Below are 18,636 nucleotides of genomic sequence, written 5' to 3'. Positions count from 1 at the left end.
GTGTCCGGAGCAAGTATGGTGGGTCTGACACACCGGTGTCAATGTGTTCTTTTTTCCATTTCCAGGAGTGTAGTTTAGATTCATTGATGACATCTTTGCAAACTGGATGAAGGGTGAGGACACCCTATTCACATTCCTCCAGAACCTCAACAACTTCTCCCCGATTTGCTTCTCCTGTACCGAACAAGCCACCTACCTAGATGTTGACGTCCACTTCAAAGATGCCTGCATCAGTACCTCTGTCAATATCAAACCTACTAACCACCAACAATACCTCCACTTCGACAGCTGCCACCCATTCCATACCAAGAAGTCCCTTCCATACAGCCTAGCCACCCGTGGTTTTTGCATCTGCACTGACAAGTGGTCCCTCTCTAAATATAGCAAGGGTCTCACTGAAGCCTTCACAGACCGTAATTATCCTCCCTACCTTGTACAAAAACTAATTTAACGTGCCTTATCTTTCCAGTCTCCCAACACCTCCCAAAGTCCCACTGTCCAGCCACAGAGGAACATTCCCCTTCTCCCTCATTACCACTCAGGAATGGAGCAACTGAATTACATTCTCCACCAGGGTTTTCGACTACCTCTTATCATGCCCTGACATGAAAAATGTCTTGCTCACTATCCTTCCCACCCCTCTCACAATGGTATTCCACCACAATATACTCATCCACCCCTACACAACCCCTTCTCCTAGACTCTTACCTCATGGCTCATACCTCTGTAATAGACCTGTCCCATACATCCTCCCACCACCACCTACTCCAGTCCAGTCACAAACATTACCTATCACATCAAAGGCAGGACTACCTGTGAAACCAGTCATGTGATCTGCAAGCTAAGCTGCAACCACTGTGCTGCACTGTACGTGAGCATGACAACCAACAAGCTGTCTGTCCGTATGAATGGCCAAGAAACAAGTGGACTACCCGGTTGCTGAGCAGGCTGCCAAACAAGATGTCCTTCATTTCAATGACTGCTTCACACACCCTGTGCCATATGGATCCTTACCACCAACACCAACTTTTCTAAACTGTGCAGGTGGAAACTTTCGCAATATATCCTATGTTCCCATAACCCTCCTGCTCTCAATCTTCATTGGTCATTGTCCTCACCCATCCTCCAGCCTCCCTGTTCCGATTCCAGCACTATGCAGCCCTCATCCCACCATCACACCCACACTTTTTACTTGTCTCCTTTTTCCTTTTCCGCTACCCCGCTCCCTCCCTACCTCTCCCCTGCCCACCATCTAACCTCCTGACTGCACATAGCTGCCCTACCCTCTCTCCACCTCGTCCCTGTGTACTCCCCAACAGCACTGCATTGTCCACCACTGCTACCCTACCATCCCTCCCCCTCCTTGCTCCAGCCTCCTCCTTACCCCCACCCAGTCACCAGTCCCATTGTGCACCGCTGCTGCTGCTTGCAGTGTAGTTACAGTTGCCTGAGACTACAGTCATGTGTGTGAGCTGCCATTTTGTCATCTATTTTTGACAAAGGCCTTACAGGCTGAAAGCTTCATGTGAAATACTGAGATAGCATATGTCAAACAATTCAACAGTACTGTCATTAATTTCCATGAATGCAAATCAATCACAGACAAGAAGAGAATAAGAAAACTGGCCATTTTGAAGAATGCTGAACTCGTTCAGGTGAGGAATGTGATGCTGCATTTGCTATCAAAAAGTTTGGAGAGATTACTGTCCAATCCCAGGTTTGTTATGGCAATGCTATGTGAAAGTTAAAATTTTTTGTGTATCATGTTTGTAGTGTGCTGGAATTGAAGGTGTCTGCATCTAGTGTACTGTACACTGTTTTGGTAATTTGGTGGCATCCTCAGAATCGCAGAACTGGATGAGTTTCTTCACTGATGAGCCATGGTTTTGGCTTGCATGTATGTGAATACTCAAAACATTAGAATTAGGTCAACCAAAATTCCACTTCTCTTTCATGAAAACTGACAGAAAATTGGAATGTGGTGTGCTGTATTGTGTCTTCAAATAGTGACCCCTATTTTCTTGGAAACTACAGTGGATAGTTGTGTAGCAAGGCATCATTACACAATTTATTTCATTTCTTCAGGTAGATGTGCATGAATTTTCAGTTACCCTATACAAAGTAATATAGAAGTGATTATCAATTTGACTCTTCATGGTGGGACTTACAAAACACAATGTGTTAATTAATTAAAGTGTCAGCTGCAAGTGAGTGGTTATCCTTCCTCATTTTTGTTTATGGTTACCACCAAGGAATTTTCATTAAAAAAAATTTACAACAAGATCACTAACATATATTTTGATACTTAAATAATCAGATATCTGTTCTATTGGCCATGAATTTTCATATTCCCACAAAATTTCAGTCTCTATTACTTTGAGTATTTCACTGGAGTCTCACATTAAATCTAATCAACTCCTTCAGCCAAAAGAAGATTTTTGCCTCATATATACAAGAAGTATTGAAGAAGCTAATGTATCAGATTTTAAAGTATTTTGCAAGGCTTTCTGCACAGTTTAACCAAATGCAGTTTATTACCATGTATTTCAATGCACAGTCAAATTAAGAAGTGAGTGCTAATCATACATAGATACTTCAATAGTGCTGTGTGAGAATACTCTCAGCACTTCCTCTACTTACTATTATTCTTTTTGGAGGATGATTTTGGCTTTTCATTTATTTGAGAAGCTGCACCAGTTTCTTCACAGTTTTCCAAAGTACCTGGACAAAGAAATACATTCTGTAAAATGGCTGTACTGTACACACAGAGGGAATATTTTCCTTGAAAAGTTGTGAAACACTATTGAATAGTTTTTTAATCATACCATTCAAATAACAACATAAATTTACTACATAATGCACAAAACTGCAACAGAGATCACCATTCACCTTGAAGATGAAAGCAAATCAAGTAACATGCACATATGGAAATGTTTGATGTAATGCTTTTGAGAGATAAAAACTGATCAATTATTTCTCAAAGTTTTCCATTGGGAGGATAACTCAGTCTTTACTCCAACTATGAACAGATAGTGCCTTCTGGTGCAGTATTGTAATATTCTGAAGGAATAAACAATATCAGCTGGATGAAAATCATCTCTTCAGCAACTGTAAAAACAGAAACTGCTTCAGAAGGACTGACAGGAACCATGTTCCCTCCTCTCACCCACTGACTAATACAGCTGTCACTTCCAAACAACTCAGAAGAATCCCCATTTTGACACACAGTATCATCCAGGCCTTGAATCCCTCAACACATTACTCCATCAAGGTTCTGACTTTCTGAAATGAAGCACTGGAATGACATCCTCTCTTTGTGACTTCCTCCTCCTATCACCACTGTTGCCTTCTGACACTCTCCTAATCTCGATAACGTCCTAATTAAACAAATGACATTCCTAAACCATTACCCCCACTGTAGATTCTTACATCTGCAATAATTCACCCTGTAAAATCTGCACCGTGTACACTCCAACTACCACTTATTCCAACCCCAGCAATAGTAAATCCCCTAACATCAAAAGAATGACAACTTGCAAAATAACACCTTATTTTATATATTGTAATTATAATTTTATTAATCCTGTAGATCATACATTGTGTGCAGAAAAGCACATGATGATGTAGGACAAGTCAAAAATGGAGATGAGATGATACATGGTTAAAATGATTATGGCAGTGAGCTTATAATGATACAAGTGTTCATATAATACGTGTGTAATGCCAAGGAACAGAAAAGTGCGTAGGTGAATATTTTATGAAAGATTCAGAATTGCACTCTATTTCTAAATAAGTTCACATTATTAAGGGAAAGAAACATACAGGGTTATTACAAATGATTGAAGCGATTTCACAGCTCTACAATAACTTTATTATTTGAGATATTTTCACAATGCTTTGCACACACATACAAAATCTCAAAAAGTTTTTTTATTTAAGCATTCACAAATGTTCGATATGTGCCCCTTTAGTGATTTGGCAGACATCAAGCCGATAATCAAGTTCCTCCCACACTTGGCGCAGCACGTCCCCATCAGTGAGTTCGAAAGCATCGTTGATGCGAGCTCGCAGTTATGGCACGTTTCTTGGTAGAGGAGGTTTAAACACTGAATCTTTCACATAACCCCACAGAAAGAAATCGCATGGGGTTAAGTCGGGAGAGCATGGAGGCCCTGACATGAATTGCTGATCATGATCTCCACCACGTTTGACTTTGTCATTGGGTGTCAGGGCTTGTAGCAATTGTAAACGGTAAGGCTTCTGCTTTAGCCTTTTCCGTAAGATTTTCTAAACCGTCGGCTGTGGTACGTTTAGCTCCCTCTTGCTTTATTTGTCGACTTCTGCGGGCTATGCGTGAAACTTGCCCACATGCGTTCAACTGTTTCTTCGCTCACTGCAGGCCGACCCGTTGATTTCCCCTTACAGAGGCATCCAGAAGCTTCAAACTGTGCATACCATTGCCAAATGGAGTTAGCAGTTGGTGGATCTTTGTTGAACTTGGTCCTGAAGTGTCGTTGCACTGTTATGACTGACTGATGTGAGTGCATTTCAAGCACGACATACGCTTTCTCGGCTCCTGTCGCCATTTTGTCTCACTGCGCTCTCGAGCACTCTGGCGGCAGAAACCTGAAGTGCGGCTTCAGCCGAACAAAACTTTATGAGTTTTTCTACGTATCTGTAGTGTGTCATGACCATATGTCAATGAATGGAGCTACAGTGAATTTATGAAATCGCTTCAATCATTTGTAATAGCCCTGTATAAGCAAAAACATGGAAATTCAAAAGTACCGTATACATTTAAAAATCCATTACTAAAGTAAAACAGGTGACACACTTCTGTATTAAGGTGTTCAGGTTTACATACAAAGTACAGAACATGGACAGAACAAATTGTTATGTTTTGAGATATTCATCTATATTATAACAACACTTTTGCAATAAATATTTATGGACAGCAGTTTTATATTTTGAAGTGTCTTTCATTGTTTTAATGTTATTAGGTAGCTTATTGTACAGTCTGTTCTCTGTTTGCAGTGGTCCATTCTGTTTTTGTGTTGTGTATGCATGTTGAACATGTATTTCCTGCTTTCTCCTCGTGTTATACCGATGGATACTCTGTTTAGTCGATACAAGACTGTTGCTATTTTTTATGATTTTCCTAACAAATACTATTGCTTGTAAGATATATAGACCTGGTAGTGGGAGGATGTGAAGTTTCTTAAATAAGGGCTTCCATGAGCTTCTTGCAGCAGCATTTTCTATGGCTCTTACAATTCTCTTTTGTCAAATAAAGTAACTTTTCCTGACAGATGCATTTCCCCAAAAGATTATGCCATATCGCAATAACGATTCTGCCTGGGCGAAGTATATATCTTTAGTGTCTCTTCTGATGTGCAACCAGAAAGAATTTTGATAGTGTAACAAATGGTATTCAATTTCTTTGTAACGTATTTTGTATGTTGGAGCCATCTTGGATCTTCTTGGATCATATTCCAACAAATTTTGTAGAGCTTACACTTTCAAGGGTTCTGATAAATAACTCTACAACTGGTGTTAGTGGCCATTTATTTTGCACTGTGTGTAAGTGCATTGTAACTGTTTTTCTGTGTTTATTAATAAGTTGTTTCCAGAAAACCAGTCTGTAATGTGGGTGGTATACACTTTAATCTCATGCAGTGATTCTTCTCCAGTCCTTCCTTTTATTTTCACATTTGTATCATCTGCAAATTTTATGTAATTATGGCATGGACTGGTCGGTTCCAAGTGATTTACAAAGAGTAGAAACAGAAATTGGTCCTAGAATGGAGCCTTGTGGTTCACCATACTTAATGCTCTGCTTTCCTGAACAGTAGCACTTTATCTTGTTCCTTTCTTTGATAGCAAGCTCAACTACTTGCTCTCTATTTTGGAGATATGATTTGATCCATTCACAGTCCCTAATACCTACAGATTCAAGTTTCTTAAGTAAGATGTTGTGATTGATGACATTGAATGCTTTAGAGAGTCTAGAAATACGGCTGAGATATGCTCTTTGCTGTCTTTTACGTTAAAGGCTTCATTTAGGAATGCAAAAATAGCAGTCTCAGTAGCTTTAGATTTCTGGAATACGTGTTGTGTATTTGAGAAATAATTTTTTTTTCTATGAAATTGATTAGTCTTTAACAACATAGTTTTTCAATTATTTTGGAAAAACAGGATAGTAGCAAAATAGGCCTGTAGTTTGATACTTCTGTTTGTATCTCTTCCTTGAACAGAGGTTTTACTTTTGCTGTCTTCAATTTGTCTGGGGTAGAGAACAGTTACAGACGTCAACAAGTGGCCTGTCTATGTGGGGAGCACATTTCTTCAAGATGTAGTCTGGGATATTGTCAGTAGCAACAGAGAATTTGGCCTTCAGTTCCTTGTTTATAGCAAGTATTTCCTTTTCATTGGTGGTGTATAGAAAAATAGATTTTGAATTATTGAGTTCCTTGGGAGGGTCAGCTATGATGAAAATATCCCACTTGGTGTGCAAGATATATGAGACTGACAAAATACCCTTAGACTTCAAGAATGTAATAATTCAAATTCCAGAAAAGGTAGGTGCGACAGTTGTATGTATTACTGAACTATCAGCTTAATAGCTCATGCTTGCAAAATATTGTCACAAATTATTTACAGATGAATGGAAAAACCAGTAGAAACTGACCTTGGGGGAGGTCAGGTTGGATTCCAGAGAAATGTATCAATACTTGAGGCAATACTGACCCTACAACTTAAATTAGAAAACAGAGTGAAGAAAGGTAAATCTACATTTATAGCATTTATATATTTAGAGAAACCTTTTGACAGTGTAGGCTGGAATACACTCTCTGAAATTCTGAAGATAGCAGGGATAAAATACACTGAGTGAACGGTTACTTACAGCTTGTAAGGAAACCAGACAGCAGTTAGAAGAATCAAATGACACAGAAAGTAAGCAGTGATTGAGAAGAGAAGTTTGTAGTCTATCCCTGAAGTTATTCAATCATTACACTGAGCAAGCCATAAAAGAAAACAAGGAGAAATCTGGAGAGGTAATTTAAGTTTAGAAAGAAGAAAAAAAAACTTTGAGAGTTATTGATGTGATAGTAATTCTGTCAGAGACAGGGAATGGCAAATGAATGCAATGGATAGTGTCTTGAAAGGAGTATGTAAAATGAACATAACAAAAATTAAAACATGGGTATAATGCAGTCAAATTAAAGCAGGGGATGCTAAGGGAATTACAGTAGGAAATGAGAGACTAAAATTAGTAAATGAGTTTTGTTATTCTGATAGAAAAATAACTAAAGATGGCTAAAGTAGATATGACTGGTTATATCATGAAACAAATTTCCCAAAAAGAGTAATGCATAGCATTTAATATAAATTTAAATACACTCCTGGAAATTGAAATAAGAACACCGTGAATTCATTGTCCCAGGAAGGGGAAACTTTATTGACACATTCCTGGTGTCAGATACATCACATGATCACACTGACAGAACCACAGGCACATAGACACAGGCAACAGAGCATGCACAATGTCGGCACTAGTACAGTGTATATCCACCTTTCGCAGCAATGCAGGCTGCTATTCTCCCATGGAGACGATCGTAGAGATGCTGGATGTAGTCCTGTGGAACGGCTTGCCATGCCATTTCCACCTGGCGCCTCAGTTGGACCAGCGTTCGTGCTGGACGTGCAGACCGCGTGAGACGACGCTTCATCCAGTCACAAACATGCTCAATGGGGGACAGATCCGGAGATCTTGCTGGCCAGGGTAGTTGACTTACACCTTCTAGAGCACGTTGGGTGGCACGGGATACATGCGGACGTGCATTGTCCTGTTGGAACAGCAAGTTCCCTTGCCGGTCTAGGAATGGTAGAACGATGGGTTCGATGACGGTTTGGATGTACCGTGCACTATTCAGTGTCCCCTCGACGATCAGCAGTGGTGTACGGCCAGTGTAGGAGATCGCTCCCCACACCATGATGCCGGGTGTTGGCCCTGTGTGCCTTGGTCGTATGCAGTCCTGATTGTGGCGCTCACCTGCACGGCGCCAAACACGCATACGACCATCATTGGCACCAAGGCAGAAGCGGCTCTCATCGCTGAAGACGACACGTCTCCATTCGTCCCTCCATTCACGCCTGTCGCGACACCACTGGAGGCGGGCTGCACGATGTTGGGGCGTGAGCGGAAGACGGCCTAACGGTGTGCGGGACCGTAGCCCAGCTTCATGGAGACGGTTGCGAATGGTCCTCGCCGATACCCCAGGAGCAACAGTGTCCCTAATTTGCTGGGAAGTGGCGGTGCGGTCCCCTACGGCACTGCGTAGGATCCTACGGTCTTGGCGTGCATCCGTGCGTCGCTGCGGTCCGGTCCCAGGTCGACGGGCACGTGCACCTTCCGCCGACCACTGGCGACAACATCGATGTACTGTGGAGACCTCACGCCCCACGTGTCGAGCAATTCGGCGGTACGTCCACCCGGCCTCCCGCATGCCCACTATACGCCCTCGCTCAAAGTCCGTCAACTGCACATACGGTTCACGTCCACGCTGTCGCGGCATGCTACCAATGTTAAAGACTGCGATGGAGCTCCGTATGCCACGGCAAACTGGCTGACACTGACGGCGGCGGTGCACAAATGCTGCGCAGCTAGCGCCATTCGACGGCCAACACCGCGGTTCCTGGTGTGTCCGCTGTGCCGTGCGTCTGATCATTGCTTCTACAGCCCTCTCGCAGTGTCCGGAGCAAGTATGGTGGGTCTGACACACCGGTGTCAATGTGTTCTTTTTTCCATTTCCAGGAGTGTATTAGGAAGCCTTTTTTTGGTGGTATTTGTCAGGAGTATAGCCTTGTATGGAAGTGAAATATGGGCCCCACTTGTGAAACTGGAATTTTATGACATAAACAAGCCATCTTTAGATGTAAATAAGTCATATCTAATCAACAGAACACAGTTTGTCTCAATTAAAAATAGATATTCTTTTCTGAAGAAAGTTTAGACTTGTGTACCGCAGAGCTTACTCCTTGTTCACTACTTTTCATCCCACAACACACTGCATCAGGCAACTCAGGAAGAACTAGAACTGACAATGAATTGGTTTCCTTTTAATGAAATCCTTTGTAACCCTGATAAAACACAGAAACTAATTCTGGATGGAACAATATGTAAAATAAGGGAAATCAATCACTCAACTAGAGCAGACTTATGTGTGGCACATACATACACATAATATAAAAAGGCTCACACTAGCTTTCAAGCTCATACTCTTGTTTTAGCAAAAGTACGCATACACAATCACACAGACACCCAAACACACAGTCGCAGATAGGCTGATTGTTGATTGGCAGTTATTGAGAGCAGTTGCCTGAGCTTATAAATTTAGGGAGGGGAGTAAAGAAAAGGCTGCATGAGGCAAGGAGGGCATAGCAGGATAGTGCAGGGTAAGTCTTTTGACAGGTGATGCAACTGTTGCATAACAAGATGGAAGGAGTTCAGAGGGTAGAGCATATAAGAGATATAGAGAGAGGGAGAAGGTGAGACTGGAGGAAGGAAGGGAGGAGGTGAAGAGGTGGGTGGAGATAAAGGGGGGGGGGAGGGAGAGGTGTGGTGAAGGAAGGAGTTGAGCTTTTCAAAGCCAGTGTGATACCATATGTTCACAGGAGTGCTGGTCAGTGGCTGGTTAATAGTTTTACCAATATTGGGGGAAGAGATGGGATGGAAGATCTGTTTATGGATGTGCTGGGTAGTATAATACCTATCAATAAAGTCTCTGTTAAGATTATCGATATAGTTTGACAGCTCCTGCTTTCCACAGCAGATGCTGTGTCCACTGGTGGCAAGCTCCATGGAAGAGGGGTTTTTGACATGAAATGGGTGACACCTATCAGAATGAGGCTAATGTTGATGGTTGGTGGGCTTGATATGAACAGATGTAATTACAGAGCCATCTGAGAGGCAGAGATCAACATCTAGGAAGGTGGCTCATTAATTTGAGCAGGACTGGCGATGCAGCTTTGGAAGAAAAGATGAAAGGTTGTCCTTGCCATGAGTCCAGATCATGAAAATGTTGTAATGAATCTGAACCAGACAAAGGGTGTTATATGTTGACTCGATAGGAAGGTTTCCTCCAGACAGCTCATAAAAAAGTTGACATAGGATGGTGCTATGTAAGTACCCATGGCAGTGGCAAAGATTTTTTTATAGATTTGATTATGAAAAATGAAATAATTGTCAATCTGGATGTGGCTAGTAGGATTAGGAAGGAGGTTGTGGGTTTGGAATCAGGAGTGGTCAGAGTTTTGGCAGAAAATTGACAACAGTGTTACAGGATTGGTGTTTAGGAGCAGAGTATTTCATGGAAGTCAGATGAAATTTTTGGGGATGTGCAAAGCATAGTAAGTCAGCAAGGCTTGACCCCTGCAGAAGTCACCCTAGTTTCTAAGGGCCTCACCTTTAGCCCAAAACTCAAATTCAACCATCGTGGACTTGTAAAGGAACAGACCTTTACTCATTCTCTGTAGTGGAAACATTTCTTTGCCGCACCCCACTGACAACAGCCAACCAAAACCTCACATAGAACCTTGTTTAAAACAGTACCCACCTCCCTCCAATCATGGTCCTCCTCCATTTCCACCCAGTCACCACCTTCGTAATCTTTCAGGAATTCCTCGCAGCTAACCTGGTCTCACCTTCCTTTACTAAATCCCTTCACAGAGAGTCCAGCATCACTCCTATGGAACACACTGCTAGAACACACTACTATCCATAACCTGAAAAGCAATCTGGACCTTGTTGTGAATCTTCAGGTTTTGGTGGCGCAAAGACTGTTCCATTAAGTTTTGGGTGTGCAGCCGCAAGAAATCTCCTTCTTCTTCTAATCACTTTTATTTTGTGTCTGCATTCTTGGCAGACACAAAATAAAAGTGATTTTTCGTCCTCCACCTAAGACAGCTGCACTCGTGGGCTCCGTCAAAGATGATTTGCTGCTCCGAAAATCTGGAGTTTACAAAATTCCATGTGAGTGTGGCCTTTCTTACATCGGACAAACAACTCGTACTGTCCAAGAAAGATGTACAGAACACCAGAGGTACACACGACTTTTACAACCTAACAAGTCGGCCATGGAAGAGCACTGTATTGATAATGGTCACAGTATGTTGTATGACAACGTCAAAATTTTGGCAACTACATCATCATTTTGGGACTCGATAGTAAAGGAGGCAACTGAAAATCACTTGATGACAAACTTAATTAATACAGACAGTGGTTTCAATCTTGATAAATCCTGGAATCCGGCACTTGCTGTAATAAACTCGCAAAGACGTCGTCACAGTGCAGCTCACATTGATATATCGATATGCCAACAAAGATCAAATGCGGAGTCATAGATACAACTCGCGTATTATGCACGTCCCTGCCACCGACCAACGTCTCTGGTGCATTTGCATCTGTGGCTGCATGCGCAGTCACGCGGTACAACAGTATAAAGGGACGAAGCAAGCACTGGAGCGGCAGTCTTGCGGCTCACTCTGAAGATGGCTGAACGTTTTACAGCCAAAATATTAGAAGAAGAAGGAGATTTCTTGCGGCTGCACACCCAAAACTTAATGGAACAATCTGGACCTGATCATCCTTCCCAGAGACAGAAGTCCTACCATGTTGGTTGTTACTCATAGTCACTATGAAGCAAAAGGACTCTGCCAATTTTGCAAGACCACTGGATACAAACTACAAAGTCCACAAGTCCATCCCCAAATATGTCATCTGAATCCCTCTCCCTCCTCACACCATCAAACCCTCCCCCCCCCCCCCCCCCCCCGCCCCACACACACACCTACCTTTCACCTACTCCCCAGACTCTCCAAACCCAACCCCACAGGCCTCCTCCCTACTGGTCGATCTCTTGTGTCTGAATACAATGCTTCCAAAGAATAAACATCTGCCTTTGTTAACCAACACCTCCAAACACTTTTTCATGCCTCCCATTCTACATTAAAGATGCTGCTTGCTTCCTTCACTGCCTTTCCATAGTTCTTCTCCCATTACCACCTTGTTAGTCTCTGTGGATACGATATCTCTGTACATTAACATCCCTGCTATAACCTTGTGGCAACAGAGCAATACCTTTCCAATGTCCTCCTGATACCAACCCACCACCTCTTTCGTAATCCTCCTAGCCAACCACATACTGTTCCACAATTATTTCACTTTCTAAGGTCAAATATATAAACAAATCTGTGGCTCTTCCTTGGGTACTCATGTGGTACCGTCCTGTGCCAACTTTTTTTGTGGGACATCTGTATGATGCCTATCCAGTCAACATCAAAAACCCCTTGCCTGGTTCAGAGTAATTTATGACATTTTCATGATCTGGACTCATGCCAAGGACAACCTTTCCTCTTTCCTCCAAAACCTCAACTGCTGCTCCTCCCAAATCCAGTTCACCTGGTCCTTCTCAACTCATCAAGCCACCTTCCTAGATGTTGATCTCCACCTTTCAGATGGCTCCATAAATAACTCTGTCCATACCAAGCACAAAACCATCAACAGTACCTCCACTTTGACAGTTGTCACCTGTCCCACATCAAGGAGCCTCTTCATTACAGCCTCACCATTCATGAAGCTGCAATTGCAGTGGAATCAGAAGTTGTTGAAATGTACTGATAACCTTACCAGACCTTTTACTAACAGACAATATATGTAGGTCATCCATAGACAAGTCTCTTGTATCATCTGCTCCTCTGACATCAGTGAACCTATTAACCAGCCACAGATCAGCTTTCCTATGATTATCTGCTATCAACCTGGCCTTGAAAAGTGCAACCACATCCTTTACCTGGACTCTGAATATCTTGACGTGCACCGAGATAGGATATCCGATCTAAAATCCTATTCACATGACCCAAAGGAGTGTTTTGCCATCCATCCAACCTACAGAATATTCTTGTTCATCCCTATACCAATTGTTGCAATCCTGCAACCCAATGATCATTTTCTTGTGGTCAACACAGGTGCACACCCACCCATCACCTCCTATCACAATCCAGTAACAGACATTTCCTATAGAAAAAAAGGCAGGTCTATGTGTGAAAGCAGCCATGTTACATATTAGCTATGCTGCAATTACTGCAGAGCGTTCTATTTAGGCATTCTATTTAGGCTGTCTACTCATATGAATGACAAGATGCTGTGCACCACAATACAAATTACTTCAACATCTGCTTCACTAAGTGGATCATTTGGATACTTCCTTCCTGCACAATTGCCTCTGAATTACACAAGTGGGAATTGTGTCTAACCACTCCTTTACCACTTCCCCATTCAGATCACCATCTGCGTTTTTCCATTACTCTTTGCCCCCTCCCCAAATGCTAGCATTATTTCTCTCTCTCTCTCTCTCTCTCTCTCTCTCTCTCTCTCTCTCTCTCTGTGTGTGTGTGTGTGTGTGTGTGTGTGTGTGTGTGTGTGTGTTGGGGGTTGGGGGAGGGGGTGTCCTCCTATTTGCCCCTTTTCCATCCCTCTACACTTCTCTCCCCCCTCCATGTTTACCTCTTCATCCTCACCTTCCATTTTCCACACCTCCCTGCTGCCCCCCCCCCCCCCTCTTCATCTCTCTACAAATCGTACTATTGAACCCAGTTGCTAAATATGTATGGAAATTGGATATACATCCTAATCTTGGGTAGTCCTGTGAGTTGTCAGGACACACATTTCGGCACCTCACTGTGACTTAACCTACTTTGAAGGTACAGAACCAGAAATTATAATAAATCATATAGAATACATACGAAAAAGACTCCTTTGTTTTTGAAACTTCCTGGCAGATTAGAACTGTGTGCTGGACTGAGACTCAAACTCGGGACCTTTGCCTTTCATGGGCAAGTGCTCTACCAACTGAGCTACCCAAGCACGACTCACGCACCGTCCTCACAGATTTACTTCTGCCAGAACCTCGTCTCCTACCTTCCAAACTTTGCAGAAGCTCTCCTGCGAACCTTGCAGAACTGACACTCCTGTTTTTAGATTTATTGATTTTAAGGCTCTTTTTTTTCAACTTTGTGCACACAATACAATTACAAAAGTTCATAATACAAGGCCTGTTCAAAAAATTCCAGAACATTTGTAATTTTCCGCCAATGGTGTGCTGGAGTGAAATGTGGTTGGCATCCTTGCACATGCCTGTGTTTAATGTGTAACTGCCCAAAGTTTCATTTTGTATATCTGTCAATTGCAGTACTGTTCAGTGCTGTATTGAGTAGAATGTTGTGTCACACAGTTTGTGAATTTCTATATGGCAGAGTTAGAGGAGCAATGTGTCTGCATTAAATTTTGTGTGAAACTCAAGAAAACCTTTACAGACACACACCAAATGATGCAGGAAGCCTACAGTGATGAGTGCTTCAGCTTTCCTCAGTGTCATGAATAGTTCACATGGTTTAAAAATGGGTGGGCAGAAGTTAAAGATGACCCTTGTTCAGGGCACCCTTCAATGTGTACCAGTTGTGCTCATGGCAGAAATGTCAACAAAATTCTTCATGCCAATCAAAGACTGACTGTCTGAGAGACTGCAGAAGAATGAAACATTTCAATTGGATCATTTCATGAAATCCTGACACAGCATCTTGGAATGCACCCTGCTGCCAGCAAGTTCATCCAATGGTTCACGAGTCAAGACCAGGAAGACATTTGCCACACAATCTGTGAAGAGCTTTTGGTTTGTGCAAATGAGGAAGAGATGTTCCTTAAGAGAATCTGTAGTAACACGGTTCACGTTTTCCGTTGCACTTCACATAGCGTAGACCAGGAACTGTCTCCTAGGCATGCCCGATGTGAGCTGACTGGGCATGGCCCGTGCTGCCTGAGTTGTTGTTGTTGTTCCAGCAGCAGAGGTCACAGCCAAATACTCACGTGCCCTCTGGTGGATGGGACTCTACTTGTGGCAACTACCGTCCATGACGCACCATGGCGATGTGCGCCTCCTGCGATCTTTCTGGTGGTTACTGCACTCCTCCTCCTTCGGGGGGGTGAAGCCACTGCGATCCACTGCGTCAGAAGGTGGAGCGTGGTGCAGGAGCGATGACCTCCACGTCCATCAGAAGGCTGGAGTCAACGGGATCTGCCAACCCTCGAGCCAGAACCTTCGAATATGGCTGGAAGTGACCCACACGAAGAGGCCCCCATCGTCCCACCACCAGAGCCCGGGACAGAATGGGAGACAAGCCGTCAACTCCAGATCCTGGTCCACCTCGGGAGGGGCAAGACCCAGTGGCGGGGATGATGGGGGAGGGACGACCACAGGTGAACCAGCCTCCTGAGAAACCAGGCCTGCGAGGGGGGCCGACTCTTGCTGGGGCATCTCTAACGATGGTGATGCCGGTAGCGTCCCCTGAGAAACCAACATGAGTGCCGACAATGGGGAAGCCGGTGTCCAAGGGGTCAGAGGGTGGGTGCCCAAACGTGGACGTAGCTGATTTTTGGTGACGACGTACCTCCCGGTTCCCCGCCTGCAAGGTATAGAGCTGGCGGCCATTTCGGCACAGGACCACCACTGGTATCCAACATGGATTGCAAACAAACCCACGTGTCCAGACCGACATACCCAGTGGAAAGCCGGGTACTCCGTTTTGTGAAGACTGGCGAGGACCAGGCCGGAGGAGGTGCAGCAGCGTCCTAGGTTGGCACCCGTGGAGGAGCTCTGCGGGGCTGCGTTCTCCCATTGGTGTGCTCCGGTATGCCGTCAGGAAAAATGTCAATGCCTCCTCCGCAGGAAATTCGTGCACATACTTTTTCATCTGTGTCTTAAATGTGCGCACCAGGCGCTCGGCTTCCCCATTCGATTGTGGATGAAAGGGGGGAGAGCAAACATGCCGAATACCAAAGCGCCTACAAAAATCCTGGAAGGTCTGTGAAATAAACTGAGGTCCATTGTCCGAGACCAAGGTGACTGGCAGACCTTCCACAGAAAAGATTTTTGTCAGTGCCTGGATTGCAACTTCTGAAGTGGTTGAGGAGCAGCAAACCACATATGGGAATTGGGAATAAGCATCAATGACAATGAGCCAGAAGCCATTGAGAAACGGGCCCGCAAAATCAATGTGAATACATTCCCATGCCTGGGTTGCAGGCGGCCATGAAGAGAACGTTGACGTGGGAGATGCCTGTTGGCTCGCACGCTGGGAACAGGCAGCCACCAAGTGCTCAATTTTTCTGTCAATACCGGGCCAGTACACATGTCTGCAAGCTAAGGTTTTAGTATGGGAAACACCCCAGTGCCCCTCATGTAATAACGTGAGGACTTCCCTTCGCAAACTTGCAGGAACAACCATGCGAGGAGCTGTATCACCGGTAGGCAGATGGAGAACTCCTTCCAAGATGGAGAGGCGGTCTCGTAGAACAAATTAATTACGAAGAGGGTCCGAGGCCCAGCCTGGAGGTCGGGATGACCACCCCTGCTGAATGAGGCAAACTATTTGCCAGAGATCCAGGTCAGCTGCCGTTTCCCTAGCGACTCTAGAACTAGTGATTGGGAAGCCATCAACCCCTTGGCGGGACGCCACATCAAAATGAAAACACATAATCTCCTCTCGATCAAACTTAGGATCCGGGCCCACCAGAAGATGGGAAAGAGCATCTGCATTAGCATGCTGTCCAGTAGGGTGAAAATGAATGTCATAATGGTACTTAGAGAGGAACAAGGCCCAGCGCTGTAGTCTGTGGGCTGCCCTATCCGGAATCTGCGAGACGGGGCCAAATAACGATATTAACGGCTTATGGTCAGTGATTAACTGAAACTTCATGCCATACAAGAAAGGGTGAAACTTGGTAACAGTGTAGACAATGGCCAAAGCCTCTTTTTCTGCCTGGGAGTAATGGGCCTGCGCGGGACTAAGAGTTTTAAGACGCAAACGCCAGTGGCTGCTCGGAACCATCCACGTTGCGATGGGCCAGGACCATCCCCACCCCATACTGTGAAGCATCTGTAGCCAGGACCAACGGCTTATGGGGGTCAAAAGTAGCCAAACAAGGTGCTGATGTGAGGAGGCCCTTCAACGAGGAGAACACTTGCTTGCATGCAGGCGACCAATCAAAATGAACACCCTTGTGCAGAAGGCAGTACAGGGGGCAGGCTAAGGTGGAAGCCCTGGGAATGAACCGGTGGTAATAGGCAATCTTGCCTAAAAAAGCTTGTAACTCCTTCAGCGAAGCAGGCCACGGAAGGTCGACGATACCTTGGACCAAACTTCCTAGTGACTGGACGCCATGCCGAGAGATGGTGTAGCCCACATACTCAATGGACGGTTGGAAGAAGTTTGACTTACGCAGGTTGCAACGCAAGCCCACAGACCTGAATTGGAGAAAGAGGGTGCAAAGGTTGTGCAAGTGTTCCTTCATGCTGCGACCTGTGACAATTATGTTGTCCAGGTAATTAATACAATGAGGGATTGTCGACGTGACATGCTCAAGATAATGCTGGAATATCGCCGGGGCACTGGATATTCTGAAGGCCAACCGCTGGTATTGGTAAAGGCCAAACAGGGTGTTGATGACCGCCAGCCATTTGGAGTCCTCATCAAGTGGTATCTGATGATAAGCCTCCGAAAGATCGATTTTCGAAAAATATTTGCCTCCCGGCATGGCGGAGAACAATTCATCAGCATGAGGCAAAGGATAGGTGTCCACCACCAATTGGGAATTAATGGTGGCCTTGAAATCGCCACAAAGACGTAATTTTCCTGAGGGTTTCCTAACAATAACGAGGGGTGAAGCCCACTCACTACAAGAAATGGGAAGAATGACCCCGAGGGCTGTCAGCCGGTCTAGCTCTTCTTTTACCTGAGGGCGTAGAGCCAAGGGGATCTGCCTCGCACGTAGAAAATGCGAGCGAGCCGACACCTTCAATGTTAAGTGAGCTTCAAAGTCTGAAACACGCCCCAGGCCCTCCTCAAAGATATCCAGAAGGTCAGAGATCAAAGATTCCAATGATTGATAGGGAACGTCTTCGGAGACCAACTGTATGGTGTCAGCGATAGAAAATCAAAAGCTTGAAAGGCATCCAAGCCAAAAATGTTAGCGGAGCTCGCATCACTGACAACAAAAAAAGTAATAGGCAGAGTGACTGATTTGTAAGTCACATCGGTAGTGAATTGCCCCAGTAGGGGAATGAACTATTTACCATAACCGCGTAGACGCCGGTAAACTGGTGTCAACGGGGGTGACCCAAGGTCGGAGTAAGTTTGTGCATTCAACAAACAAACTGCCGCACCCATATCTACTTGCAGTTGTAATCGGCGCGACAAAACTGACACCTCGATAAAGAGCTTGTGTGCTGATGCGTTGGGAGCCGGGCCCGATGAAAGTACCTGAATGTCAACGTCCATGTCCTCTGTACCTGCTTCCTTCCACTCTTTTGAGGCTGAGCAGCAAACTTTAGCAATGTGTCCTTTTTTATTACATTTGCGACAAATGGCCCAACACTGGGGGCACTCTGACCAATCATGATGTATATAGCACGACGCACAGGACGGTAACAGGGGCCAGTGGCCAGAACTCTGTTTACGCACCATGCGGGAGCGGCCGTAATGGCTGGATTGTACCGTTCGCACGTCATCCACCCCAGACGC

The 18,636-nt window shown here is 44.5% G+C and overlaps 1 protein-coding gene across 5 annotated transcripts in view; it reads right to left on the bottom strand.

Moving 5' to 3' along the window:
- LOC126164992 (sulfite oxidase, mitochondrial-like) overlaps positions 1–18,636 on the bottom strand; it is a 166,659-nt gene that overhangs the window by 25,936 nt on the left and 122,087 nt on the right. For all 5 annotated transcript variants that reach the window (XM_049920288.1, XM_049920287.1, XM_049920284.1 and 2 more), the window contains exon 4: positions 2,641–2,721. In XM_049920288.1, coding sequence (XP_049776245.1) covers positions 2,641–2,721 — 81 coding nt within the window. The remainder of the gene's footprint in view (positions 1–2,640; positions 2,722–18,636) is intronic.

The sequence above is a fragment of the Schistocerca cancellata genome, chromosome 1 (assembly GCF_023864275.1).
Source record: "Schistocerca cancellata isolate TAMUIC-IGC-003103 chromosome 1, iqSchCanc2.1, whole genome shotgun sequence".
Lineage (NCBI taxonomy): Eukaryota > Metazoa > Arthropoda > Insecta > Orthoptera > Acrididae > Schistocerca > Schistocerca cancellata.
This window is presented reverse-complemented; position numbering and strand designations above follow the sequence as displayed.